The sequence below is a fragment of the Orbicella franksi genome, chromosome 14, assembly GCF_964199315.1.
Source record: "Orbicella franksi chromosome 14, jaOrbFran1.1, whole genome shotgun sequence".
In the NCBI taxonomy this organism is placed as follows: domain Eukaryota; kingdom Metazoa; phylum Cnidaria; class Anthozoa; order Scleractinia; family Merulinidae; genus Orbicella; species Orbicella franksi.
The window spans coordinates 3,821,252-3,846,779 of record NC_138158.1 but is presented as its reverse complement, the minus strand read 5'-3'; the positions used below and the strand labels follow the sequence as shown (position 1 = coordinate 3,846,779).

Here is a 25,528-nt window from a genome sequence, read left to right as displayed (position 1 = left end):
TAGATGACCTCTGTTTGCAATACTGAAACAAAATCATTTTCTGAATGATTGAAAATGACATAATTTTTGTATATTTGCACAATTAGTATACCACTGTTGACTCCTGCACTAGAAGCAGTCTAAAAACAATGATTAGCTCGAAGCAATTTACTCCATTCACCCTAGCATTTTCTGTCACGCTGAGAAAACTCTCTATGTGGTATTTGAAGTTATTGAAGCTGCCCAAGTCACCCCGAAAAGAATCTGAATGGATTGTAATAACATTATCAACGAATGAATAAAATAAGAGAAATGGGTGAGAGTCGGGCAGGACTTGTAATCAGAGCTCTCACGGTAATTGATTTCAAACTTTCGAACAAACCAACTCGGAAATAATGATATTTGTTCAATATATTCGTTGATAATTCCTTTTTTGTATGTGGTGGCTCCTAAAGGAGCCGTTTTGTTTATTGAAGGATCGTCGCACTTCACTTCTTAGCCGTTTTCTTGGCGGCAGGCTTCTTGGCGGGCTTCTTTGCCGCGGGTTTCTTGGCCGCTTTCTTGGCGGGTTTTTTAGCTGCGGGCTTCTTTGCTGCCGGTTTCTTAGCTGCGGGTTTCTTTGCTGTTGGCTTTTTCGCCGCTGGTTTCTTTGCAGCCTTCTTTGCCGCTGGTTTCTTCGCTGCCTTCTTGGTGGCGGGCTTCTTTGGCTTGGCGGCGGGCTTCTTCTTTGCAGCGGGCTTCTTCTTCGGTTTCTTCTCCTTCTTTTCCTCCTTGGGCAACTTGAAGGAGCCTGAAGCACCAACTCCCTTGGTGTGCACAAGCTTGCCGCTGGCGGCGCCTCTCTTCAAAGCTATCTTCAAGTGCGAGCCAACCTCACCAACCTTGTAGTTGGCTTTGATGTATTTCTCGATGGCTTGGCGGGAAGAACCGCTTCGCTCCTTCAGCGCTAAAATGGCAGCCTTGATCATATCCAAATAAGGTGGATGATCAGCTGGCTTTTTAGGCGCTGTTGACTTCTTTTTGACTGGGGATTTTGCTGGTGCGGACATGTTGCAACCTTAAAATCACTTCGGAACTGAAGACTCGAAATAAACTTATTCGCGTGGAAGTAGAAGATATTTGCCGAATGCGGACCACCGAGGAAACAAGGTATCGAAGATGGCGTCCTCAAATGTTGTGCTACTTTAGTCGACGTTTTGTAAGATAAAATCGTATTCTAAAGAGTTTTACTTTACTTAACTTTAAAAATTGGTACCTGTGATATTTGCAAGGTTGAAAAGCAAAAATATATTTGGACAAAGATTGGCAAAGAGTGGAACTCAAAGTTTTGAAGTTTGTAAAGCAAGAAGATCCTAAACAAAGTTTTGTATTAACAACAAATTAGCCTTTGTTAGAGTCACTACTCTTCAAAATCTCGAATAGTTCAATAAAGACCAACGCCTTAAGTTTAAATAGCTATTAGAAAATTGGACCTCCTTACTGATTTTCGGTGGCTAAACTTCACTTTTCTCTGCCCAACAAGTACAAACTTCTGAACCCGTCAGTTTATTGACTGATTCCGACTTGTTGAAGCCCAGAGGTTTATCAGGGGCATACCAGCCATTAGAGATGAGAAAAACTGCTGAGAATTGTGATTTACAGGCTATAAATTTGATGTAGAGATTCAGTGATCCACTTAACTACAAAAACAGAATTTCAACAAAACACGTCGTTGTTGGTTTAGACTTCGAGCAGATTTAGTTAGTAAGTAACCCAGATGCCCACCAGGGCTGTTCTAGTTTCGCTCTAACGTTTGTATGGTCTTAAAAGTGCTTACACAAGTGATTTTACATTTCTAGATCTGTAGAAATGAATGATATGACGAAAGATAAAGCTGAAAATTTCTCACTTGCCGAATTTCTCAAAACGTGCCAGCGGGGAAACATTTGCATATATTATCTTATCAAAACGCCAGAGTCAGGTTATATGCCCTGAAGTTCAAAAACGCAATATAAACTTGAACGAAAGACCGTCTCAATAGTAATATACTAGTAAATTTACCCAGCCCTGTTAATAGTCCCTATTAGACCGTATCCACTGGAACCTTCAGGGAACGTGGCGCTAAAATTTATTGAAGAAAATGATTGTTAGATCAAGAAATTTGAAAAGGGTATGATCTGACGTAAAACCCTGTTATTTTCGTGTCAGTGTAACATTCAGGGAAGAATTTCAAGGGGGAAATGTCGAATCATATACGAAGTTCAAGTTGGCACCGTTGATTGGAAACAAAATGGCGGAATATGGTGTCTGGAGACTTTGTGTGCAAAACGATTTTATCAGTCCATTTCTTCAACATTTTACTAAATAAGTGCTACTGCCAAATAAAAACTGGACAAGGGGATTCATATTTTGGTGTTATAACAACAGACTAAACATTTCATGTTCGGTTTCAACTTCGAAGACAAAAGTTATTGAAATGAAAGCGTCTGTGATTTCATTTGTACGTGTCGGTCATTGCTTTTATTCATGTGGTGGCTCCTAAAGGAGCCGTTTGTTTTGTGAAGGACTGTGCTGTCCACCTTATGCTCGCTCTCCACGGATTCGGCGGGCCAACTGAATGTCCTTGGGCATGATGGTGACGCGCTTGGCGTGGATGGCGCACAAGTTGGTGTCTTCAAACAGACCAACAAGGTAAGCCTCGCTAGCTTCTTGAAGAGCCATGACAGCGGAGCTCTGGAAACGCAGATCGGTCTTAAAATCTTGAGCGATTTCTCGCACGAGACGCTGGAATGGCAGCTTGCGGATCAGCAGCTCGGTGGATTTCTGGTATCGACGGATCTCACGAAGAGCGACCGTACCAGGCCTGTAACGATGAGGTTTCTTGACTCCACCGGTCGCAGGAGCGCTCTTACGAGCTGCCTTTGTTGCGAGCTGTTTTCGTGGAGCTTTTCCACCGGTTGATTTACGAGCAGTTTGCTTTGTACGAGCCATAACTGAGAGCGATCGCGTTTTAACGAAAAATAGCAACTCATAATTTATCAAGCGATTTATACTTGGCGGGACGCTTCTTGATTGGTCGAAAACTATAAGATTTCATTGGTTCGTTTCGATAACCGTAGATCATTTCACGGTTCTGTGAGTATATTTCGATCCCAGGTAGAATTGAAGGTTTTATAAGGCATGAAAGATTGCATTGGTACGATGAAATCGTTTCAAAAGGTTGAAATAATTATAAAATTTCCAATGTTAGGTCATGTTAGGGTTAGAATGAAATTTTCTCATTGGCAAAGACATTTTCTCTGTACAGAAAGATCTGTGTGAATATGCTAATAATGGATGAGTCTGTTAATCTGACCCTTTGCTCTGTTGTCTTTTCTTATCCAATAGGAGAAAAGGTATTATGTTTTCCGAGAGGTCCTCCTTTAACATAGAAAAAAGAAGAACGGAGACAAACTGGGCTAATACAGTTACATGAGTAGTAGTCAACATGTCTGGTCGCGGTAAAGGAGGCAAAGGTCTAGGAAAAGGAGGCGCCAAGCGTCACCGAAAGATCCTTCGTGATAACATCCAAGGCATCACCAAGCCAGCCATCCGTCGTCTTGCTCGCCGTGGCGGTGTTAAGCGAATCTCTGGCCTGATCTACGAGGAGACTCGTGGTGTTCTCAAAGTTTTCCTTGAGAACGTGATCCGTGATGCTGTGACATACACCGAGCACGCCAAGAGAAAGACTGTGACAGCCATGGATGTGGTGTACGCTCTGAAACGACAAGGCCGTACTCTGTACGGATTTGGCGGTTAGACTGCACAGTCTGCCAACGCAAACAAACGGCTCCTTTAGGAGCCACCAAATCTCTCAAAAGTCATGACCAACATAGACTGTCGCACGGAAAGAAAAGTTTTTCAGTCACATCGAAAGATAGTTCACTTGAGTACTCGATGCGCGTTTGATTATTACATTGTAAAATATTCTCCTGTCACAATTACAACCAAACCCCCCCGTAACATAAAAGGTTCTTTATACCGTAATTACGCGCAGACTGAATTGGGCAAAAGATAGTCTACTCCGAGCAGTCTATTTTGCTCGAAAATCCGTTAGGCAGAACGCAAAGAAGTGAGCGGTCGTTAGCGTGCGCTACTCGAGGCTACTCCTCGTATGTCACGCTCGAACGCTCACTTGTTTTACGTTTTTTTTTTTCGAGCAATAGACTGCTCGCAGTCTATCAGTCTACTGAAGAAAGAATCCAAACAGTTGTTACAAATGAGCCACTTATATCTCGGAGGAAAAAATTTAGGTAGACCGTTGTGACTGTTACACGTTAGAGTGTTGTGTGCGCATTGCTGCATGAATATAGATATTAGCATGATAAAAGAATTAAGACTAAGTAAAATTTGCATTTGTTTAGCTTGGGTGTCCTGGCGTAGAAAACTGAAAAGAGTGAAAGATTTTTGGCCTGAAAGCAACTAAGCTGCGGAAAAACGGCACACCTTCATAAGGAGCTGAGGATCTAACTCCATATGGCTCACTAGTGCTTGGGTTCACACACTGTCTGTCTTAGCCTAAGTCAAGCCAAGTCACCCGAAGTCTGCTTGAGCGTTCAGGCATTAGAAGACAAATTCTTCCCTTGCAAAACTGTGAGTTACGTCTTAAATTTCTTTAAGTTAGGTTTTGTTTTGGTTTATGTGCCTAACGCGGGAATCTCTATCTGATAAAACTCCGCGCTTTTGAAATTTTTTTGCTATCAGGTTTCTCAGTTAAGCAAGCCCTCAGTCATGCTTAGATCGTTTGAGTTTGCCGACACTAAGACAGAAATCGCGCATTTGTTCACGCGGGTGAAAAATCACCCGCGTGAACCTAAGTCAGACTTATATTAGTGTTCTAATGTGAACGCAACAACTAAATGACTCGCAAAACGAATACTTGATCATTGGGGCTTGGTTCTGATATAAGCACGGTCGATTTAGCTAAAGAAAATAAATTTAAAAGTGTTACAAACAGTTTAGTTGATCGTGACTTTTCTAACATTTGGTGGCTCCTAAAGGAGCCGTTTGTTTATGAGTCAAAGCTTATTTAAGCTTTGGCTTTCTTCTCGGTCTTCTTAGGCAGAAGTACAGCCTGGATGTTGGGAAGAACACCTCCCTGCGCGATGGTGACACCGGCGAGCAGTTTGTTCAACTCCTCGTCATTACGGACAGCCAGCTGAAGGTGACGGGGAATGATTCTTGTCTTCTTGTTGTCACGAGCAGCGTTGCCCGCCAACTCCAGGATCTCGGCGCTCAAATACTCGAGCACGGCAGCCAAGTACACTGGAGCACCGGCGCCAACACGCTCAGCATAGTTGCCTTTGCGGAGAAGACGATGGATACGACCAACTGGGAACTGAAGCCCTGCTCGGGATGAGCGGCTCTTGGACTTGGTACCCTTTGCCTTTCCTTTACCGCGACCAGACATGATTGAAAATACAGTAGTACTCACGAAAATCGTTTTCTCGTAGAATGAAAACAAATTTTAAGCGCGCCGAATTTTATCTGAGGTTATTCAACTGTAGAAGATCGAAATGCACCAATCAGAACTTTGCATCTGACAATATAAAACAAAGACTCCTTGTGCTATAAACAAACCAGATGCAAAATATGACCTCAAAAGGTCGATAAGGCATAAAATGACCAATCAGGAATCGAGCATTTCGATCCTTATGATAATTGATCCTTTCTAAATTTTGTTATAAATACAAAACGCATCATCTAGTCTTCATTCAAATCCATTCTGATCTACAGACATGGCACCCAAAGTTGCAGGAAAGAAAGGCGAGAAGAAAGCCGGTAAGGCAAAGGCCGCCGCTGATGGAAAGAAGAAGAGAAGGGGAAAGAGAAAGGAAAGCTATGCTATCTACATCTACAAGGTGTTGAAGCAAGTTCACCCTGACACTGGTATCTCCAGCAAAGCCATGGGCATCATGAACTCGTTCGTCAACGACATCTTCGAGCGCATCGCCACCGAAGCTTCCCGTCTTGCCCACTACAACAAGAAATCAACCATCAGCTCCCGCGAGATCCAGACCGCCATCAGGCTGCTTCTACCTGGTGAACTGGCCAAACACGCCGTGAGTGAAGGAACCAAGGCTGTGACCAAGTACACCAGCAGCAAGTAAACTCACTTTGTGGGTTTCCCGCCAATACAAACGGCTCCTTTAGGAGCCACCAAATGATACAAAAGTCAATGACAACTGGCCTTATTCCATTTCAAGCCCTCCTCAAAGCGCAATCAATGCAAACGTGGAAGTGCACAATAAGAAGCCCGTCTCTGAAATAGTTCTTCAGTACATTTCTCCCACCAGGCTGCTCGCGGCATCGCCGCTTTCGACGGTAGCTCGCGCGCTCCACCCCAACTAAACCGCCAGCTACGCAGACTACAGTCCAAATATCTATACTCTGTGTGTACCCGTTAAGCTTATATGCTTTCCCGAACCTCTGCCTATTTCTCAATATAACGAACGATGCCGTGCTAAAGTTGGGAAAGTTTTTAGAATTACAGCGAAGAGAACCACGATACACTCTTTTTTATATAAGAATATCGAGGCTGAAAATTGCTCCTTTCTCTAAACGGCAAACTTAGCCAAAAAGAAACAAAAACAGCACTGGCTGCATGTTAGATGCTAGTAATATTAATTTAACACCATCCCATACAGTAGTAGCCGGGCTCTCATCGTTGGTGGCGCGAGGAAAGCGACTTTGCTCCTACCGCAATGCTATCCATACAAGGTGGCGTTGCGGTTACATACTTTGCTCCTACCGCAAGGCTACCCATACAGTGGGAACCCTTTTTCAGGGATTCAACATATTTATTTTTTAAGGGTTCTTGTGGTGAAAGGTACAAGTTGCCGGAAAATTTACTAGATTTCAGTTAGCAGTTTTCTGTTACATTAAGTTTTGTCTTTATGGTCAAAGGTTTCTTTTGCCTGAAAGCAGGCTCACATTTACCTTTGAGTCAAACGCGCATATTTATTTTCACATATTTTTGAAGGGTTCTTGTGGTAAAAGGCACAAGTAGCCGGAAAATTTTCCAGATTAAGCAGATTTCTGTTACATTAAGTTTTGTCTTAAGGTCAAAGGTTTCTTTTGCCTGAGAGCAGGCTCACATGTACCTTTGAGTCAAACGCGCGAGCGTGAGCGGGGAGGAGCGCGTCGCCGAGCAAGGGAGGAGTCTGGTGAAGAGCGAGTGTGCCCCTACCCTAGGTACCAGAGGTTTTGTTTTTGTCGTGCGCGGCTTCGCAAAGCGAAGCCCGGGTCCCAGTAGAGACTAGGGGTACTTACCATTTACATGGGAAAACCGGAAATTCCAGTTGAAAAATCAAATGGTTCGCGCCATTCCGTTTGGGAAGCTTCTGAAAATATGGGCTGTGATTTGAGGTGATGCTATTTTTCTGCTCTTTTAAGTCTCTCTAGCTGATATGGATATACTTTATAGCGATTCCCTCTCCCGCAACGTGGCATTCAATTGTTTAATGTTTATGCCTGAAATTTCCAACCGGATGGTTTTTGTAAATGGTAAGCACCCCAGACATGACCGACACCGGAAACCGCGCAAGAAAAACCTCTGGCACCCAGGCTAGTGTGATCCGTAAACGCGAGCCTACTCGCAGGCTAAAGAAACTCTTGACCATGTTGACCACATAGATGTGTACCGGAAATATGTGGGAAAGATATACCCTGTACAGTTTTCCCGTACCTTAGTTATATTCAGTGTAACAAACGACGGCGAAAACGAAAGACTAAAGTTTTAACCTGCCACCAACGAATCGACAAGGAAAACGGCGCGCCCTAGCCTAATTAATGAGGACCTACAAGTAATGCAGTTAACAATAAAGATTAGTGAAAAAACTGAGCAACGACGTTTCGGTGTCATCCTGGCACCATTTTCAAGTTAAAAAATATTTGTGCGAAAAGTAAACTAATTTATACCAATGGTAGAGGTGCGAAATTGAATAAATTAAGATTAAGATAGCTGTTCAATGAGTAATAAATAATAAACTTGATCACAAACTACAGCCGGTGTTCAGAAGCCGTAAAATTGGCGATGATCTCAAAGTACAAGAGCCAAAACCACCTTTGATCAATCAACAGTGCGTTGTTTATAACTATATATGTGATCTGTGTGATGCAGAATACGTCGGTTACACTAGCCGTCATCTTTACAAGCGCATTGAGGAACACCGATTTACCGCCATCGGAAAACACCTTCAAAATGAACACCGAGTTGATACAGTTGGTGACCTGACTAACAACTTTAAGATCCTAAAGAAATGTCAGGGAAAGTTCGATTGCTTGATCCACGAAATGTTGTGGATTCGCAAGAAGAAACCGAGCCTTAACACACAGTCAGACTCCATTCGCGCGAAAGTATTTGTTTAGGCTTTGAACAGACACTGAACTCATTACCAGTGTTTGACACTTCATTGGAATGAACATGAACATTGAACAGCTATCTTAATCTTAATTTATTCAATTTCGCACCTCTACCATTGGTATAAATTAGTTTACTTTTCGCACAAATATTTTTTAACTTGAAAATGGTGCCAGGATGACACCGAAACGTCGTTGCTCAGTTTTTTCGCTAATCTTTATTGTTAACTGTATTTCCAAATTTAATCTTATAAGAATTCTACAAGTAATGGTTTAATTTTCCCGGCACTGCCATATGGATCACTGACTTAAAGGATCTTAGTCACTGTATTTTGAGTTATTTCAGTGGCCACGTCCAAAATTGCCTTTAAATTGAAGGAAACATGAAAATAGTAGTTACTAAGACAGAAATACACCTGAAGAGATAACAATAAACCACAAAGGAACAAGGATGGAGAAGATTAACACAGCGGACTTGAAAACTTTAGGCTAAACTGACTTTTCAAGATACCCAAACCGTCAAATTTCTCCTTTAAGTAGTAGAACAAAAGGCTTGATCATTCGAATTAAGATTAAAAATTCGAGGCCTCAGTATATAGCCTCTTGATTCTGTGGCCTACCTTGGATATCAGATTCAACGCCAAGGGCAAATTTGGGAGGCATTAGTCAGTCTTTGAATACATAGCACTCTGGTTGTAGAAACTTAAACTACATATGGCGGCAGTGTTTCTGGTACGAATCTCATTTGCACGAAGTAACAAAGTACACAAAGACATGATCTTATCAAGTCTACAGTGTTTTCACTTCGTCTTCAATGGCAGTCAGATAGACTCAGTTTCAAGTGAATTTATTTCACTGCCATTGCTGTTGGAAATAATTTCATTTGCTTGAATCTCTATCGATCGTGTTGTGAGCCGTGAGCCTGCCTGTAAGTTATGTAAGAAACGGTGTACTTCTTACAAAATAGATATCATATTACACCATTTCTTCCTCATAACAGCCTGCTTTCTACAACGGCCACAGTAGACTGAAAATATTTGTATTTGTTTTCTTTAAGGATTAGAAGGAAAGAACACAAAATTAAATCAGAGACAATGTTGGCTGTTTGCCGTAAATGTCATGCTTAAGGTGGCCGAACACAGTTTTCGCGGGCTTTTGCTGATGCAATTCAGTGCGTGCACAAGGATTTTACTTACTCAACACCCGCACTATCTGTGCTATTTTTCTCTATAATTGAACGCAGTGTATTGATGGCTTTAGTCTTTTATCAGAAAGATATGTTAGAAAAGATAACGATGCAAAGAACCCAACAATTCTCAGCTTTTTCTTTGTTACCGAAAGAACCCAGTTAAATGCGGCGCATGCGTAGTAAGTCAAAAAAAATGCGATTGAATGAAAAATTGCACCCTCGGAAATACGGCTATTTCTCGAGAACCACTCATTAGAAATTTCACGAAATTTGGCACAAAAATCATCATTTATCCGTTCTCCAAGTGGAGAATTGGGCCGTAAGCTCTCTGCCTCCAGGCTGTTCTGTCCTCCGCAGCCGATGCTGCTGCTGCCCATGTTCTTAAACCTTCCTTTTCCAGCTCCCTTTGTACAGTCCTTCTCCAAGTCTCGCGCGGTCGACCCCGTTTCCGTTTGCCTTCAGGTACCCATGTGAGAGCAATTCGTGGATGTGAGTGGTGATCCATTCTGAGGACGTGACCCAGCCACGTCCATCTCCTCCTTGCCACTTGCTTGCTTATTATCTCCATTCCTGCTCTTGCTCTAATCTCCTCGTTTGTTATCCGCATTGGCCATGGCCAGTAGATCTTTAATATCCGACGAAGGCTCTTGTGTAAGAACGCATCCAGTTTTTTCTCATCTGTTTTGGTCATTCGCCAGCATTCACAACCATACAGCAACACCGAGATGACATTAGCTTTGAAGATTTTGGTCTTAGTCTTGTAGGTAAATTGACTGTTCTTCCAGATCTTATCTAACTTACTATATGCAGCCCTTGCTTTCCCTAGCCTTGCTTTGATGTCTTCTTCTGTGCCACCTGACTTGCTGATGTGTGCACCCAAGTACACAAAACTCTCTACATCTTCAATATCGTGTTCGTCAACCTGAACATTCTCATTGCTGGTCGTGTTCAGTCTAAGGAGTTTTGTCTTTTCGGAGTTGATCTTCAAACCAGTTTTCTTGCTGTTAGTGCTGAGATTTTTCACTTTCTGTTGGATTTGACATTTCGTACTGGATGTAAGAGCAATGTCATCAGCAAAGTCCAAGTCGTCTAACTTGGACCACAATTTCCATCTAATGCCAGTGTTAACACCCGTTACTGTTCTTCTCATGATCCAGTCGATTACGAGTAAGAACAGAAACCCTGACATGTTACACCCCTGCTTTACGCCGGACTTCACGTCAAACCAGTCCGTTTGACCTGTACCGTCAACAACCGCACATTGGCTATCATCATACATTACGTTGACCATTCTGACAAGCTTCGACGGTATCCCATAACTCTCCATGATCTCCCACAAGGTTTTCCTGTGAACGCTGTCAAAAGCCTTTTCGTAGTCGACAAAGCATACATATAAGCTGGAGTTCCATTCCACTGCTTGCTCTACGATGTTCCTGAGAACGAATATCTGCTCTATCGTACTCCTTCCTTTCCTGAAATCAGCTTGCTCCTTCCGTAGCTTTGCATCAACACCACCTGATATTCTTCTAATCAATACCTTGCACATCACTTTTGCAGCAACAGACATCAGAGTAATCCCCCGCCAGTTTCCACACTTGGTGAGATCCCCCTTTTTGGCAATCTTGACAATGAGACCCTTCCTCCAATCTGCGGGGACAATCTCACTGACCCATATCTCACGGAAAAGGTCGTGAAGTACGTCGACTGTCGTTGTAATGTCAGCCTTGAGCAGTTCAACTGTCACGCAGTCTATGCCAGATGCTTTGCCTGCTTTCATGCTAGTGATGGCGCTCCTGATCTCGGCTTTAGTTATGGGGCCCGATGGTATCTCTTCTATAACTTCCATGTCGCTAATCACTTCGGCCTCACGTTCTGGGTTGGGCCTATTCAGTATTTCAGCAAAGTGCTCTTTCCATCTTTGTTGCACCTCCTCTTCTTTTGTCAACAAATTGCCTTCCTTGTTCCTTACCATGTCAATTTTCTTTGGTGGCTCGCAGCACAGCCTTCTTGTAGCATCGTACACATCTTTCATCTGCCCACACTTAGCAGCATCCTCTGCCTCTTGTGCTATATTGTTAGCCCACTCTCTCTTATCCTTTCTCAAACTTTTCTTCACTTCTAGATCTTTATTCCTGTATTTCTGCTGCAGCCTTGCCCTAAGACGTTCCGACCTTGTGCCAGCTAACTTTTGCTTTAGCTGTTTCCTTTCTTCAATTCCCTTCCAGTTTTCTGGGCTGATCCAGCTCTTGTTCTTCCTTGTTCTGTAGCCTAGCACATCCTTGGCCGTCTCACAGTAAGTGTCTTTGATCTTTTTCCACTTTTTCTCTACTTCGTTCTCACGTGCTACTTCGCCCTCCTCTTCCTGTCCAGTATTTACGTCACAATCATCTTCTAGCAGTAAACAGGTGAACCTGTTCTTTAGTTCCAACTGAAATTGCTTCCTAATTTCGGGAACATTCAGCTTACCGGTCTCGTATCTTCTGACTTGTACTGCTCTCCTGCCTGTTCTGTTTAGCTTAAGCAGTGTCTTAGCAATCACAAGGTTGTGGTCACTTGCACAGTCTGCACCCCTATACGCCCTTACATCCTGTACTGATCTTTTAAAATTGGATCTAACGGCCACGTGTTCGATCTGGTTGTGATATTGGCCATTTGGTGAAGTCCACGTGTATCTGTGTATTTCTTTGTGTGGGAACATAGTCAAAGCAATAGCTAGATTGTTCAGTGCACAGAAAGACACAAAACGCTCCTCGTTGTCGCTCCTCTCCCCTGTCATACCAAACTTTCCTACAATGCCTTCCTCTCCAAGTTGTTGCTCACCCACTTTTGCATTCCAGTCGCCTATGACCAAGAGCATGTCGTGCCTCGGCACTTCATCCACGGTCTTTTGTAACTGTTCATAGAAGTCGTCCTTCACCTCATCATCTGCCTCGTTGCTTGGGGCATAGACCTGGATGACTGTTGTCTTGATGAAGCGTGAGAAGAAGCGAGCCTCTACGATGCGGTCACTTATCGGTCTCCAGCTGTCTAAGCATTGGGCGACTTTCTTTGACATGATTATTGCGACCCCACTTTGATGTACATCGTCGTCCCTGCCTGAGTATATGATGGTTTCGCCTGTTCGTGCTTTCAAACGTCCAAATCCCGACCACCTGCATTCACTTATCCCTAATATACCAATGCATTAACGAGTCATCTCAGCTGTGATCTGGGCTGTTTTTCCTACCGAGAACATAGTTCTCACATTCCAACATCCCACCTTTACTTTAGTTTTGGGGTTTGTCAACGAGCTGTTCGGAGAATGGGCCCCCTTTCGGCTTTCACCCATAGTCGTCATACTTCCGTCGACCCAGCTAATAAAGGCATCGTCTGGGGTCCGGCATGTCGTTGTACTACACCCATTGTAGCCTGTATACATTGAGATTCCAGTTTCCGTAATCACAATATTTTTATGGGGTGAGGTGATTGGCCTCACGCCCAACCCCCAACCTGGAGGGCCAGGGTTTTTCTGTCGGGGTTTTCCTTCCCTTAGTCACAGATTCCGGTTATTTGAAGGCGCCGAACACTCGCCTTTTGCCACTGTCGCTCAGCTGCTAGCTACTCCTAGCATTACCAGGGGCTACGAAAACGAGGACGTGCGACATATGACTTCGTTGGCAGAGCCTATATTACACGGAAAGGCATTTCTCAGCATTTACGGGGAGAGCATTGGTGACCCTTGCAAACCCCACCGAGACCTTATACCAGCGCTTAGGCACAAAAATACTTTAGGAAATAAGTAACTGGAGTATTGAAAATACTAGTGAACTTTAACAAAGGAAATTCTAGATATTCCAGTGAACCTTCAACAAAGGATAATTAAAGATCTCTCTGTTAAATTATTAGAAAAATTGTGTTAACTTGTGAGAATCGTTACAAGTTTGTTGCATGCAAATTATAAAGAAAATCTAATGACTAGATTTTCTATAAATAAACAGAACCGATTTTAAAGGCCTTTTTGTTTTTATTCATGTTGCCATGGCAACGGTACCACGGCAGCTCAACCATCAAAAAACCAAGGTTTGTGTTGTTAACTTGCTTGCTGCCATTTTTGGCGACCGAGAGATCAAGGGTTTTAGAGAAAAAGGTAAATGAAACACAGGTATCAACAACTGTGTTCAGCCACCTTAAGATCACTTTGATTTATTTCAGTCAACAAAAAAAATTTTTTTTACTGCGTTTCTGGTAGCAATTTCCTCAGTAGAATTTCCCGACGTTTTTTAGGTGTTTTAAATTGCCAGTCACCGGCGTTGTGTCTATAATTAAACATACTAAAACTGCATATGAAAAGAAGAAAGGCAATTTCAATTTTTCAATTCGATATTACTGTTCTCACGGTTACGCACTTAAAATAGTGAAATTATTATTTTATGCAAATAAAATCTTTTAGCTGAATCAATAAAACCCTATGGCTTCATTGTTATCAGTTCCTCATTCTACACCAAGAAAATTATCACACGACATTTGAGCTTGTTTATGATGTGTTACAGCGATAGAAATTGAAACCAACCACAGTTTGTTCCGTTCAAAAAATGTTCCGAACTCCGCAAAAAAAAAATTAATTGCTTGCATTAAGAACAAAAGAGCTCATAAGACGGGCGAATGCAAATGAAATACGTGTACACGGACAGAGAATATTTAAATGTTTTATTTTTGTTTCCTATTCAACTTTGAGCCGCATATTCATTATTTCACTGAGCTTTGCAGCAACAGGCCACTGGTAAGTCACTCTCATAATTTAATAATTTTAAAACAATATTTTTGATCGCCGCGTCTTTTTACTTGAAATTAATATGGTTATATGTGACTTCTTAAGGGAAGCTATTGTAACCATGAATTTCATTTTGTTTGAAGAGTTAAGTCTGAAGGTAATGTGTGTGTAGTGTATCGTCAGATCAGGTCATAGTTAGTATGGCCAGGTATATATCCCAGCTAGGAAAGTCTCGATTAAACCACCAGCCTGATGTATTTTCGAAGTTTTATGTGATTCACACTTTGAATAAGCAATATCATGTTCCCTTAGATGCGGACGAGTACCGTGCCGTGTTCGATTCTGCCATGGTGTTTTTCTCCTGGTTCAAAAAAACGCTTCAACAATAAAACAGTTGGGGAAAATTGGAAACTCTCCATTATTGGCGGCCAAAGCGTAGGAGAAACTTAGTCAAACAGCAGTTTGAGCGGTTCGAGGGAGCGATAGGAAATTGAACTTTGGAACAGTAATACTAGAAAGAGGAAAACAGCCACTTATCAAACCCTTTCATGGCAGTTCTAGTTAATGCATCAAAATTATTCTTTCTTTTAGAAAATCTAGTCCAAAGTCATAAGGAGACTACCTCAGAGAAGCTGTTAACATAGCGTTCAACATTGAACTATCGAAACGACTAGCCGGCCGCTACAATAACATCTACGTTTGTAAAATTAAAGACCGTTTAGCGCTAAAGCTCGATGTGCCCAGGAAGAGCTTTGAACATTACAAAGACTAATCACAACAACACCTAAGACAAATTACAAATTACAAGTTGTCCTATTCAGTGCCTTTTAAAATTAATTGCTTTTCTTTTCTGACATTAAAATTTTTTCAGGCAGCAGCTGCGTCGAAGTTTAGTGAATAGTATTTATTTTGCTTGCTCAGAAATCTGATCGGGAGGCGTATCAGTGACATCAGTTTATCTGCAATATATTGATGATGTTTTTCGAAGCCGACAGATCTATCCGGATTTGCGGTAGACTCAATTTAGAACATCGAGGAGCCAAAGAAGAAAGGTTATTCTAATAATAATGTAAGGATAATTTGAGAGCATAAGACGTAGTCTATAGATAGATGTAAAAACATAGAAAAACCGGGCCTTCAGTCCCTAATTTTTCTGCCAAGCTTTACGATATAAATTATTAGGGTATCACTGCCTGAGTCTAGCTGTTATACATGAATTGAACAATGGTAGGTTTTAACTTAGTTATTATTGGCCGTATTCATCTATATATTTCAACTGCATCGTGCTTAGCTTTTCGGTTTCAATAATAAATTATTTTTCACGCAGATCGGCGACATTAACCTTCAGCTCAGTTTTTCTTTCCCTTTAGATCAATCAGACTAAGGTTTCCAGCACAGTTTTCAGCGAGAAGCTAATTCAGCACGTCGGCAAAATAATTTATTTATCTAGAAAAACATAATTCGTCGGAGACTTGTCGTGTTAAGTAAACAAGACCGCTTATGAAAGAGAGACTCGTTCGCTGGAAAAGTATCAAGATAGCCATAAATATCATTTATAGAGAAATTACGGACAAGAAATCTTCTTAAACTCAAGTAGAAATTTCGTGCGTCGATAATTTTTTTAAGTGCTTTACATGTACATGTAAAATTTTATACGTATATTCAGGTTTGCCTGGATAAACACTACCATTGTTATGTAATTTTTTGTTCATGTTTGTGTATTTAGAACAGTTTTCACTGATGTATAGAAGGTACTTCGCTTTTACTTTGGTTTTGTATTACTACGTTAAGAGATTGGCTTAGAACGTTTTTCACTTGACCGTCGAAAGTAATTCTCAATTTCTTTTGTTTTCCATTGCTTCGATACCCGACTGATCTTATTTATTGTCAGACAAGAGACTCTCGCCAGGCTCTCTCGCACACGTTTCCCGCGTTTTACGTAAGCTACAGGTGTTTGTCTGGCGTCTTGACTGGTTCACTGGATTGTGTGTCCAATTTTATATTAGCCAGTGTGAAAACTTTGGTTTCTGACAATAACTCAATTGGAAAATCGCTCTCTATGGCGTAACATCCCCATTAACATAACAGTGAGGCAAGACTGATTGTTAGTCTTTGATAGAGTCCACACTGAAAGCCAAGAACTGCAACCGTGAACAGCTGTTTCGACCCCTATGAAGCCTTCAGGGAAGGGGTACTTCTTTTCAAGAACCTTATGGGTGGGAGGTTAGGGAGGAACGGGGGGTGGGGGGGCTTTTAAGACTAAAGGAGAGCGCACTTTAATATAAGAAACCAAATCTCAGCTGGTGCACATGTAGTAGACGTGGGGTTAGACTTCACAAAGTTGCATAAACTGCGCATCCTTACTGCACACGTAATTCATGTTTCAACGACACGCCACGTCATACATCAAGCGCGCGAAATATAAACAAGTATAGGGCTTGGCACTGTTGCGTTAAATTCTCCTGCAGTTTCTCCTCAAATAAATAGTCGGTGCCCCCTAGTCGTTTAAAACTTTATCTAAATTCTCTTCACAGCCACTTTGAAAACGCAAAGAAGCGGCTGCCATTTTGCTAACAATTGCACACTGCCGTTTGGCTACTCACTATCTACTAAACAATTAGATTAGGAGCTCGAGATGTCTATCACGCATAGAAATCGAGAGCGAGTAATTTAATTGTTTTAGTATAAATCTATTAGTCGTTAAAAGCTTTATCTAAATCCTCTTCACAAACACTTCGAAAACGCCAAGAAGTGGCCGTCATTTTGTTAACAAGGGCACACTGTTACGCTACCCACTATCTATCACAGAATAGATAGTGGGTAGCGTAACCAATCAGAGAACGGCATTTGTGATAGAACGCTAGTAGATTTATACTAAAACAGAATAGATAGTGAGTAGAACAGCCACTAAGAGAAGGGCATTCGTGATAGAACACTAGTAGATTTATTTCAATACAGAATATAAATTAGTATAGGTTATCGTCTGAATGCGAGCGCAGTTAAGGATTTAGCTTTTTAATAGACGAGAGCGATTTGAAAGAATTTTCAAATATCACGAGCGGAGTAGTGCAATTCCTTGACTTCTCGAGCTTTCATACAATTACTCATCTATTATATGACTGGGAAAATGACGAACGTGCCGTGTTAGTTTGCATTGCAGTGCAAATTTAAAAAAAGAACGACAAATTGGCGTGCTCTAAGCCAATCACAATGAAACAATGTTCCCAGTCATGTAATAATAAAGAAAAGTGAAGAATCGACGGTGAACTAAAGAAAGTAATGGAAAGAAGCCATGACGAGGGCTTGAGTTGTGTTAAAAAGTGGGGAAACTTCATTAGCTTTACTGCCGGTAAATCTCGAGGAATTTTGGCGACAACAACAGCCGCAAATTTTAGAGGTCCAAATTCCACTGATCAATCAGATCGCGCGTAGTAAATGGGATATAAATTGAGATTAACAGATCGGACTCCCACTGCGAGAAGGTAATGACTACTCAGTCCAATAATTATCACAATTATCCACGGTTATTAAGCGTTCTGAAATACGTCTTATCCCGGTAACGTCACTAGTGAGTACATATAGAGAGGCGCGGTGCTATACCCTGATGCTGTACATTGACAGGTTCGCTTCTTATCCTTTGGGTTCAAGTGACAGACTCTGGGACAAAGAAGATTCTCAAGAGTGACGGAATGCAAAAGGTTTTTACACTGATATTGCAACTTTATATTAGCTTTAAGACCTTTAGGCAAGTTCACGACCACAATGTATCGCTTACAGAAGACCTGCAGGTTCAATAGGTTTTCTTTCTTGAAAAAAAAAAAAAAAGCAATGTTAGCGTGAAACTTGATTAACTTCTCTCTAGTTCAGAAGAGATTAATGAAGCGTCTTGGGAGAGAGTAACAAGAGCCGCCTTCTCTGAACGCACACATGTGGGTATTCGTGCGGAAAAGCCGATCAAGGATTAGCCCAGCAGTGAAAGATAAAGAACTTAATGTTCTTCAAGCTCATCAAAAAAATCTCTCGGTCATAAAGGCTACTTCTTGGGCCATTTGGATAAGTACCTTCCGCCAACAGTTAAACTATGCGTATTAGTGACATTTTCTGTTTACCTGCAACGAAAGCAAATTATTTTTGTTGTCCAAATTTTTCATCCGTAACATCGCTATTCGTTGTAAAATGACAATTAAATCAAACAGCAGGAACTTTTGCTGTTAATTACGACTTTGGTATTGAAAACGACTGTTACATCCCCTAGGGGCAAGAAGTTGTTGTTTCAAGGCTGAAAACCAACATTACGAAATTGCTTTCAAACATCCACGACCCGTAGCAGATGACAAGGAACTTCGAAACAAACAGTTGTTATTGACCAAGCGAAGATTCAGCTTTTTTCCTATAAACAAAAGGAAAGAACGAGGACATCATAGGATCTACTGGAAGTAGAGAAAATCAGCTCTAAACTATTACAGCAAGAGCTAAGAGCCGTGTAATAGTTCATATGGCGATTTGCTTCATATGGGGTCGCGTAACTCTTTTAGAAATCATCCTTGTGGCTTTTTTACGGCCTTTTTTTTATTTATCATGACTATTATTGCTGTAATTTGCCATTAAATTGTGATAAATAAATCTTTAAGGTCGGAACACACGAAAGGACAAGTATACCCGGGGCTAATCCCTTGTTGTTAATTGAATTCACTTGCGGGGACTAACTACACAGGAATATAGTAAAAACGTAGCGGCGAAAGGTACTGGCACCATTCTTTCACTCTGTGGCTTTCCCAATGCTAGATCGAAATTATTATTAAGCTTAAATTAAAACTGTAACATTAAAACCAGCCCCACCAAAAATATTGCAAATTGTTCAGCTAAATTATCCAGTGCTTCTTTTTTCCGATTTCCGAATAACAGAGTTGTCAATTTTTGTTTTTCGTAAAATTCGTGTTAGTAACACTCCAGGCTGCTTCTTCATCATCAACGCTGTCTTCCCGAGCCGAGCGGGGAAGCACCATCTTGAAACAGATCGCGTAGGTAGTTATGGGAGCTTGTCATTCGGATCTGTGATTGGTCTATTTCAATTTGTCCCGAGAACAGCTAGTTCTAGCCTGTGAACAGGCTCTCTAGTCGAGGATGGGGCGAAGAACAGTTCACACGAAGTGTTTCGAGGGACAGGTCGCAGGGACCAGAATTTGGTCCCTGCGACTAGACTTCTTGCAGGAACTAGTCGCAGGGGCTAGCCCTCTCGTGTGTGCTGACCTTTACGGCTTTAACAAACAAGCGATTTCAATAAGATTTTGATTATTTTTCTAACAAAGAAAAGTTTACTTGCGCAAGAAGTCCTCATGGAAAAATTGAACACTTTTAGAAACCAATCGAATTTCACGATTCTATTCGGCGGGACCGCGCGCTAGGCAGAATAAAAACGATAGGTTTTTTCGGCTGTTGGTTTTCTCACTTTACGGTTAATTCCTTTTAATATGAGAAACGAATATTATGGCACACAAGTTTGAGTTCTTAAAGTTCGGGTAATGCCCTTCTTTTATTCCTGTCAGGAATTGATGTCCTGTTGTATTTAACAGGATAAAAGAGCTATATTTTAAACCTTGTTATGTTCCCCGAAACTTCGGAAAAACAGGAAAACGTCGCTATGCTTTAGACGACCTTCCGCAATCCGCCGTAGGAAAAAAGATGGCGCTTGGCACATTTACCCATAATTCTTAGCTCAAGGAAACTTAAAAAACGCTCCGAAAAACGTAGAGAAACGTTTTAAAACCTTCAAACCCAGTGTAAGACGGCCAAAACGGTCGACGTAGTTACGACAGATACGAGAGTACGATTTTATATTAGTTTATTGACAAAAGTAGCGGAGACAATAACAACAGGGACAAAATAAACAGGAACGAGTAACACTGAAATACAATAAACAAACTAAAATAAGCCTAATGCTAATAAAGAGTAAAACAAAACAAAATAAGTTAACTCAGCTAAGAAATAACGAAGTAATTTGGTGCAAATAATAAGAGAATTGCAATAGGAAGACTGCATGACAAAAACAAAGAAACAGGAAACTGTGTGACAAAAACTGTCAACATTTGTAGAGTATTACATGAAATACAGAACTAAAAAAGGTTCAAGTTACGGGTTACGCAATAGTGCTAAGCTGTGTACAAGCTAGTCACACAAGTAATTATAGTGATAAAAACAGGCTACAAAACGTACAAAGGAACAGAGATGAATTTGGATTTGCATTTTGCAAACAATCACAAGTAACAAGAAGATCTGTTAGATCTTATAACCGCGCTTTTAAAATTTAACTGTTTGCTTAGCACTACCGTCGGAATGTAGTGCACATTTCAAAGCAGTCACTGATGATTCTTTTCCTACTGTAGACATCACATCACTTGATCAACACAAACTGTATTACTGCACCATCAGTGGTAGCCGTTAACAAATCTCCGATAACGTAATGGTCCTAATCTAGAACTTTCTTCGGGATATGTATGGTCATGAACGATATGAACCACACGATAATAACACTATTAACAACAGCTTTCTTTCTTTAAAGACATGATTAAATTTGATTGGTGTTTTCCACGAGTAAAGGGCTAGCAAAGTAGTCACACAAGTCATGTAATTTAATAATGAAACTCTATCCCGACCGATGAATCGATTTTGGTCACTCCAGTGGCTACAGATTGAAAACGTGACAGAAAATTGGCGTTACTTTCGATTCTCACCAAATTTGGACGGTGGGAAGATCTCATCATTAGCCAATTACAGACCATTTTTCAGCTCTTTTCGTCACATCCTCCCCCCTCGGGAGAATTTTTTCAAGTTAGCTATTTTAGTATGCAAGCCACCGTAATGGTGGTCGCTGTTGGCGAAATGTTTATTTCAGGGGCACCCAACGGATCGTTTCGGTAAATTATTTGTTCGGAAGGCCTTTAATCCTCTCTGATTTTCTGAAGAGAATTGTCACCTCGAACTTTCGTGATATGAGAAATTTAATGTCTGTTGTTTTCGAATTGTAAAAAATGTCGTTTTAGGTACCGAAAAAAGGTCAGCTATCATTTTCGGAAAGGCGATAAGACCTAAGGTTTTCGGGGAATGGACGAAAAAGCCCTAATAAATTCGAGAATATTCAAGTTCCCCTAGAATAACCGAACAGACAAAATTTTTTAGCGCAACCTAAAATTAGCCTACAGAGCTTTAAAACTACTCCAGATAACCTAAAACAGCGTTTAAAAGCATTTGAGAGAAAACGGTCGTTGGGTGCCCCTGTTATTTGCTCAAAATTGGGGCAAAATCTTTCGGAGATGGAAGTCAGGACATTTGTTAGGATACAGAAAGTAATATGGGACCAGTTGGTGGCTTCTAAGGCTGAATTTATCCAGAAGTAAGCTGTATTTTCGTTTTCGTGCCGAAAGCCACGCGGTGAAATATTATCGGTTTGTTCTGCTGTCTTGTTCTATTTTTTTCTCTTGGTCATTTTTGTAGCCCGCCGAGGCCATTCTTTCGTCTAAATGAGTTGAAAAAAGTTCGAAAAAGATGTTCCCATTCAAGTTTAAGCTCTCAGGCGATAATTCTGGAGTTTTTTGGCCGAAACGTCGGTTTTGTTATGTTCGTGTTTTTCGGTTGCTATGGGCGACCGTTGCTCCCTTCGTTAGGTCAAGTCTGGGGAGTGAGGTCACAAAAAAAATTCCAATTAATTCTGGTTTTGTTCGATTTCGCTGAAATTTTAGCACGATAAAGCTGGATTGTTAAGGAATAGATTTACCTTCTGCCGATGTGTGGTAGCTATTAACGCTAAAGTGATATATCGCTTCGATGTCAGGGTTTTGAAGCGATTTTTTTTGCAACTGTAGGTTTGGCGTGATTTTGTAATCTGAGATTTCTGTTGACCCTGAAGAAACAAGGTTTGGCGAGTAAACATTACAGATTGCGTAATTCAAAGTTGGCCGAGTGGAGATCTGCGTCTGGTCTCCGACAAAAAAAAAATTAAACAAGAAGATTTTTAAGATCTTACAACCGCGCTTTTGAAAGTTAACTGTTTTGGTAACATGAGTGACCCGAAGAAAAAAAAACGAAAAAAAAAATATCGGTTTTGAACCTATTTCCAGCAAATTTGGCACACTGGAAGCTGAGAAAATTACTCTATTTCCGGTCATCATTTTTCAGCTCTTTTCGTCATATCCCCCCCTCGGGAGGGTTTTGTAAAGTTAGCGAATGAATGAGTTGCCAGTAATCGGATACCCGTGTCTGCGCGAAGAACTCTGGGATCGTCAGGGGGCAAACATTGCTAGTCGCTAGAAGGAAATGTATGGCGAAAAGTTGTTTTGAGGTACAAGAAAACGATTTTTGAGAGAGATCAACGCTTTTTCGCCGTCGTTTTTATCGCGAATGGATTTGGTCAATGTTGATATGTGGAATATGTAAGTTTTTGTTTGAATAACCGTGAAATATGCGACAAAATCTACCGATAAACTCCGTTGCTTGCGTGAGGTTTATTGTGAAATTTACATCGCGTAATGGTCTGAAAATATTACAAAATTAATTAGGTATAAATCGAGAGGAAATAACCCAGTAAGGCCTTTTAAGTTGTGTACAGGCTACTTTTGGCTTATTTGAAAGCTCAGTCATACAAATAATACTGGAAATAAGCCCGGTGGCGATCATTGTACTGTCTGGGGTTGATTTCATGACAAATGAGTCCGCGAGACTCGTACTGTGTGGCTACTGTGTTGCTCAAAGCCTTTGTTTTGCTTTTACAAGCACGTATTTCAGTGATTTTCCTTTTCTATAACAGATCAAGGGTGGCTCCTCTAATATATCTCTGAGTATTTGTATTAAAAAGTGCCATTTGTGCGTGATTATGCTTTCCAAAGTTTGCTATTGACGGTTGAGTGAAATTGCCCGACACAAAGGGTAGTAGTTCCTTCTACAATTTTCGATTTCTGTTGTAGAGCTTCTTTTCTGTCTTTATATTTAACTTCTCGGAGGGTCTTTTCTACCATTTGCTCCGGGTAGCCTCTCGAGATCAGGCGTGTATTGAAATTTTCAATATTCTCTTCAATGTATTTCACAATAAACCTCACGCAAGCAAAAGGGAGTTTATCGGTAAATTTTATCACTTATTTCACGGTTATTCAAACAAAAACTTACATTTTCCATGTATCAACATTGCCAAAATCCATTCGCGATAAAACAACAGCGAAAAAGCGTTGATCTCTCCCCAAAACCATGTTTTTTTGGGCGTCGAAACAACATTTCGCCATACATTTCCTTCTAGCGACTTGCAATGTTTGCCCGCTGACGATCCCAGAGTTCCTTGCGCAAACACGGGTATCCGATTACTGGCAACTCATTCATTAGTTGCAAGCCACCGTAATGGTGATTGCTGTCGGCGAAATGTTTATTTGCTAAAAAATTGCGGCCAAATCTTTCGGAGATGGAAGTCAGGACATTTGTAAGGATACAGAAAGTAATTTGGGACCAGTTGCTGACTTGTAAGGCTGAAATTATCCAGAAGTAAGGTTTTTTTTAACGTGAACGTAACGAAGGCCACGCGGTGAATAAATTATCGGCTCTTCTCACTGTCTCGTTCTGTTTTTTGTTTCGTTCTCTTTTGGAGTCCGCCGAGGTCATTTTTTCGTCTAAATAACTTGAGAAAAGTTCGAAAAAGATGTTCCTCTTGAATTTTCAGCTTTCAGGCAATAATCCTGGATTTTTTTGACCGAAACGTAGGTTCACTGGTTATGTTAATGTGTTTCGGTGGCTATGGGCGACCGTCGCTTCCTTTGTCGACTCACGCAATGAAGCTAGGTTACAAAAAAAATCTAATAATATTTAGTTCTGGTTTTGTTCGATTTCGTTGAAATTTTAATATGATGAAGCTGGATTGTTAACGAATAGATTTTAATACTGCCGATATGAGGTAGCTATTAACGCTAAAGCGATATATCGCTTCGATGTCAGGGTTTTGAAGAGATTTTTTTGCAACGTGTAGGTTCGGCGTGATTTTGTAATCTGAGATTTCTGTTGACCCTGAAGAAACAAGGTTTGGCGAGTAAACATTACCGATTGCGTAATTCAAAGTTGGCCGAGTGGACATCTACGTCTGGTCTCCGACAAAAAAAAAAATAAAAAAAAATAAACCAAGGGTAGAACATGAACCGCGCTCGGCCCATGGCCGCGCGGTTAAAAAAATAATAAACCAAGGGTAGAACCTGAACCGCGCTCGGCCCATGGCCGCGCGGTTAATTAGCAAGGATATGTGGTAAGCGAAAAATGCAATATTTACGAACAAAAACTATAAAACAAACGAACAGAGATAAAGCTACATGCTGTGCCAGACTAAAGGTCAAGAAAGCTGAAGGAATAATACTAAACAAAAACACAAAACTAGTAAAGACAACTAAAAGCGACTGCTAATTGAAACTAATGAAAGAAACGAACTAAACCTAAAGCCTTAAAGAAAAGTACAAATAAAACAAAATAATGCATTACATACCAAGGGTTACTGAGAATGTAGCATTCGAACTAAAAATCAGTGCTTGACTTGAGAACATGAGTATAGCTCCGAATAAACCAACTGAATCAACTGAATTTGCTGAACAAATGGTTGGCAATTTATAACAGATCATGTTTGAGGAAACTGTAGGAATAACTCTAAACCAAATAAGGCTAGGGAGTGTATTTGTTGCCCACGAATACAGGATTTACCTAAGGGAACTAGGAGGTAACTTCTCCTACACAACAGGATTTAGCTAAGAGAAGTGTGTGGGAATGAATCACCAGCACATACCAAAATAAGGTGTGTAAAGAAACCAGACTAACGTAGGAAAATAACCCAAATAGTAAGAAGAAGAATAACACAACACTAATAAAAAAAAAGTTTGAAAAATTAGAGCTGAAAATGAGCTAAAGTGACATTGTCACACCAGCGTAGACAATGTCGATAGCACATGAAAAAATACTGCAAAAATGTGGCTTTCCTTGTAATTTACAGGCTGTATTGGGCTCGCATGGTATTGCGGTAAAATGTACAGCCACCATCTTTTTTTCCTAGGAGGATTGCACACTAATGGTCGATAGTGTACCAAACCTCAGCCAGTAAGATTGCAGCATTTGTCTCAGCAAATGTAGAATTCAACGCGTATGACTTTTCCTTTACGTGCGTGACACGTTATATTAAAAATTTAACTCCTTTATAATCATGTGATTCGTCGTATAAGATT

The 25,528-nt window shown here is 40.9% G+C and overlaps 4 protein-coding genes and 2 pseudogenes across 5 annotated transcripts in view; 3 read left to right on the top strand and 3 right to left on the bottom strand.

Moving 5' to 3' along the window:
- LOC145468786 (uncharacterized) overlaps positions 1-25,528 on the top strand; it is a 33,456-nt gene that overhangs the window by 4,781 nt on the left and 3,147 nt on the right. The window contains exon 1 of one of the 2 annotated variants that reach the window (XM_081452482.1): positions 13,883-14,306. The exons of the other annotated variant lie outside the window; for it this stretch is intronic. The gene's annotated coding sequence lies outside the window, so the exon portion shown is untranslated. Of the gene's footprint in view, positions 1-13,882; positions 14,307-25,528 lie in introns of those variants that run through there. 2 annotated transcript variants of the gene reach the window in all.
- Positions 450-1,214, bottom strand: LOC145468821 (histone H1.0-like). The gene has a single exon (XM_081452524.1). The coding sequence runs from the start codon at positions 1,026-1,028 to the stop codon at positions 468-470; it is 561 nt and encodes a 186-aa protein (XP_081308650.1). The 5' UTR covers positions 1,029-1,214; the 3' UTR covers positions 450-467.
- LOC145468850 (histone H3) lies at positions 1,642-2,996 on the bottom strand. The gene has a single exon (XM_081452541.1). The coding sequence runs from the start codon at positions 2,947-2,949 to the stop codon at positions 2,539-2,541; it is 411 nt and encodes a 136-aa protein (XP_081308667.1). The 5' UTR covers positions 2,950-2,996; the 3' UTR covers positions 1,642-2,538.
- LOC145468840 (histone H4) lies at positions 3,362-4,574 on the top strand. Its single transcript, XM_081452532.1, has one exon. The coding sequence runs from the start codon at positions 3,446-3,448 to the stop codon at positions 3,755-3,757; it is 312 nt and encodes a 103-aa protein (XP_081308658.1). The 5' UTR covers positions 3,362-3,445; the 3' UTR covers positions 3,758-4,574.
- On the bottom strand, positions 4,962-5,512 carry LOC145468831 (histone H2A pseudogene; annotated as a pseudogene).
- Positions 5,711-6,226, top strand: LOC145468836 (histone H2B.1 pseudogene; annotated as a pseudogene).

Bases quoted from the DNA above. Each gene is read 5' to 3' on its own strand.
- LOC145468840 (XM_081452532.1), top strand. From the start codon at position 3,446: ATGTCTGGTCGCGGTAAAGGAGGCAAAGGTCTAGGAAAAGGAGGCGCC.
- LOC145468821 (XM_081452524.1), bottom strand. From the start codon at position 1,028: ATGTCCGCACCAGCAAAATCCCCAGTCAAAAAGAAGTCAACAGCGCCT.
- LOC145468850 (XM_081452541.1), bottom strand. From the start codon at position 2,949: ATGGCTCGTACAAAGCAAACTGCTCGTAAATCAACCGGTGGAAAAGCT.